This window comes from Apaloderma vittatum, unplaced genomic scaffold (genome assembly GCF_000703405.1).
Source record: "Apaloderma vittatum isolate BGI_N311 unplaced genomic scaffold, ASM70340v1 scaffold26164, whole genome shotgun sequence".
Classification (NCBI taxonomy): domain Eukaryota; kingdom Metazoa; phylum Chordata; class Aves; order Trogoniformes; family Trogonidae; genus Apaloderma; species Apaloderma vittatum.
Window position 1 is genome coordinate 1 of NW_009713626.1, and position 3,302 is coordinate 3,302.

At 51.4% G+C, this 3,302-nt stretch overlaps 1 protein-coding gene across 1 annotated transcript in view; it reads left to right on the plus strand.

Moving 5' to 3' along the window:
- Positions 1-2,814: 2,814 nt before the first annotated feature.
- Positions 2,815-3,302, plus strand: part of LOC104273202 (5'(3')-deoxyribonucleotidase, mitochondrial-like) — a gene marked incomplete at its 5' end in the record, with an annotated part of 1,440 nt that continues 952 nt past the window's right edge. Inside the window, one exon of the mRNA XM_009868445.1 lies at positions 2,815-2,915. Coding sequence (XP_009866747.1) covers positions 2,815-2,915 — 101 coding nt within the window. The remainder of the gene's footprint in view (positions 2,916-3,302) is intronic.

The window sequence follows — 3,302 nt, forward strand, 5'->3', positions numbered from 1 at the left end:
CTGGCGGGCCCAGTGGGACCCACCGGCCCGTTGCGCGTGGGTGAGGGCCTTGGGAGGGCTGCGGGCGCTGGCTGGAGCTCCCACCAAAAACCAGAGGTTTCTAGAGGAAGAAATCCAACATTCCATGCCCACGTGGCTTTTTTTCCCCCCTGCGTGCATGGATGGTGCGAGGGAAGGAGAGCTTTGAGAACATCTGTTTTACAATACCCCAGGTCGCATCGCTGGGTTTTTCTAGCTCTGGTTTGGCTAAGCTGCATCGGTTGATGCTATCCCTAGATGGGTTAGTTAGTTCTTCTGCAGCAATATGAGGGGTGGGTTGCAGCAGAGAAGTTGAGAGTAAACCATGCGATTGATGCTTTATGTGAGGGCTTACTTCAGACAACCCCAAGAGCCCTCCCATGCCTGAAAATTATTGTATTCATTTTAATAATTAAAGCCTAAAAGCAGAAGCTCTCTTGAGGTTGTACTTTATCATTCAACGAAGGGCTGAGTGCCGTGGAAAGTCTGTTCCTGCCGCTACAAGTCTCCCGTCTCAATGGGTTGTCCATGGTCTTATCTGCGGATTGCAGTTGCACAAGTTGAAAGGTGCTACAGAAAATAAAAGTACTCTTGTTGCCAGTGGTGTGATGGCCACAGGAAAGGGAGCATGAAGAAGGTCCGGATCTCTCCCACTGGCCAAGTCCTAAATAACTTTGATGAGCTGAAAGAATAACGTGTCCTCTCTAGCTGGGACCAATGAAAGGGAAGTGGAGGACGTCATTCCTGCAGTAAGGCAGATGCTAAAAGTTTGACAGGGTCATGCGTTATAACTTTTTTTTTTATTCTTGATCGTAACCATTTTGGATGTGTTAAATGAAGTGAGCTCAACTTGTGTCTGCTGTGATCGCGTAAAACCACCAAAAACTTGAGCTGAACAAGTAGCAAAATTTCCACAGACCGACCTTAGGGCAGCCCTGATTTCACTCATGGTTTGAGACAAAGGATAAAGAGAGTAGGAGTCGCTCTGTGGCTCCAGGCACATGAGCTGTTCCAGTTCCCCCCCGTTGGAGAACACCATCAACCTACTGTAGGGCACTGGAAAATAAGAGCTAAAGAGTCCCAACGAGCTGAAACTCCCAGCTCTGAAAGGGAGAACAAAGGCTCAGTAGCCGTTAGGGTTACAGTTAGCAGTACACCGAGCACACAGATCTGGAAGGACGGGGAGCTCTGGACAGGCAAGGAAACTGCTCGTGGGGAGACAGCAGGAGAAGGAAATCAAGGGGCTGTCCTGCCTGGCACCTGGTGGGATTTCCAGCCCCGGGGGATTTTTCCAGCAGCCGGGCAGCGTGCTGGCTGCAGTGCTGTAGGGAGTCATTCCGGCTCGGGGAGCTGAGCGGGTCTTTTCTTCAAGACGCTTAGTTCTTCCCCCATCAAGCTTGATTGTGAAACACTTTTTGACATAAGTGGAAGCAGAAAAGCTTCGGAAGTCCTTGCTGTAACAAAACACTTCAGCGCAGTTTGAAGTGCTTTGCTGCATCAGGCCACATTTCTCAGATGTCTGCTGTGCAACTGCCATCAGTATCTTAAAAATAAAACATCATGGCTCACCGGTCTAAGGGAGAGCAACTGGAGTTTGAATGTTTGCCTGGCCCTGTGGCAAACTGGTAGGATAACCATTCTGGTCGTGGTGCCAGGAAGCGTTTCTGCTGATTCTCTTACACCAAAACAGTGTGTTTCATATTGAACATGTATGAATAAGCTTAAGAACCAGCACGTAAGCATCTTTGAGGCTGCTCTCCCCTACCCTGATGTTCTGCTGGCTCCTCCATCCTGTGTAATACAAGGCAGCCACGATGGCCTTGCTGTTCCTTTTGTCCCTATTCCCCTTCCTCAAACAGAGAAACAGAAGTGCTTAAAATCAAAATCAACCCTTCAGGGCAGGGCTCCCTTCACAGCTTCTCCCAGCTGCAGCTCTGTGGGACAGAACATTGCCCACAATGGTGTTGCAGCGCTCCCAGGCTCTCTTCCCTGAGGACCCCATATCTGTGCAAAACAGTTGCTTTATTTGGCAGCTGACAAGCAGTTACCTGTTCGAGGGAGGATAAGGGATGCAGTTCCTTAGAGCTGTGCTGGACCCATCACAGGCAGCCCCTGGACTCTGCCTTCATCCCAAGGTTTTGCTCCCCATGGTCTTTCTCTGCTTGGTTCTCCCTTTGTGCCGTACTAGTGCACTCCAGCTGCCAACCTGGATGTTAAACGCTTCAAACTCTTGCCTGGAGGTGCTGTGTTTTCCTGGTAGTCCTGTCCCAGGCATCCCTGAGGAAGACCATCTGCGTTCATCCTGACATGCATTTCATCCTATAATACACTTTCTCCTTTGAGAGTAGCTCGGCTGCTATTTTAAGTGATCTGATTGAGACAAATAGGCTAGACAGCATCTGGAGCTGAGCAGCATCACGTTACAGCAGGGCTAACAGGCCACATGATCCAGATCCATGTGGAAGTACCCCTCTGGACACAGACCCCGGGGTTGAGTTCCGTTCTGGACAATCTCTTGCGCTTTGCCTTGAAGGAACGTGCTGCTCCCTCTGTATCTGGGGCTGCACAGGCAAAAGCAAACCTGCTCCAGAGCATCTCCAACCTAAATTGTGTTGGACGAGGGCAGGTTGGCAGGTGGGGAACGGCAGCACCCACAGAGGCAAGGAGGGGACTGGAGCAATCCCACCTTTCTCGCTGTCACCATCCTCTGTCCTACCAAAGGGTGGGGAAGATGCACGTGCAAGGAGAAGAGCAGCAAGAAGCCCTGTGCACTAACTGCTCTCTTTCCTCTTGCAGGAGAAAGCCATCAGTATCTGGGAATCCAAGAACTTCTTCATCGAGCTGGACCCACTCCCCGGGGCTGTGGAAGCTGTGAAGGAAATGGCAAATTTGGCAGAGTGAGTAGGAACCTGCCCATAGTGTTTGGGGATGGATAAGGGAGCAGCAGTGGTTTTGCAGGCTCATTGGCTCCTGGCAGGAGCACTGAATACATCATCAGCGTAAAAATACCTCCTGGCCCGCTGGGCATGGGAGGAAAGAGAGGGCTTTGGCTCTTGAGCAGTTGCCAAGAAAATCAGCGGCCCCTTCCCATCAGCACTTTGCTCCCAGCAAGGGTGGTGAAAAGGGGAATGTGCTTGTGCTTGTGCCGTGGGTGTGGGTACCTGTCCTGGGGGTGGGATCCTGTGAGATCTCAAATCACTCCGGTTTGATCTGTGTATGGCGGCGCGTCTGCCTGCTTTGGGCACCTGCCTGCTCAGGTACGGAGGGGCAGGGAGGGGGCGGCA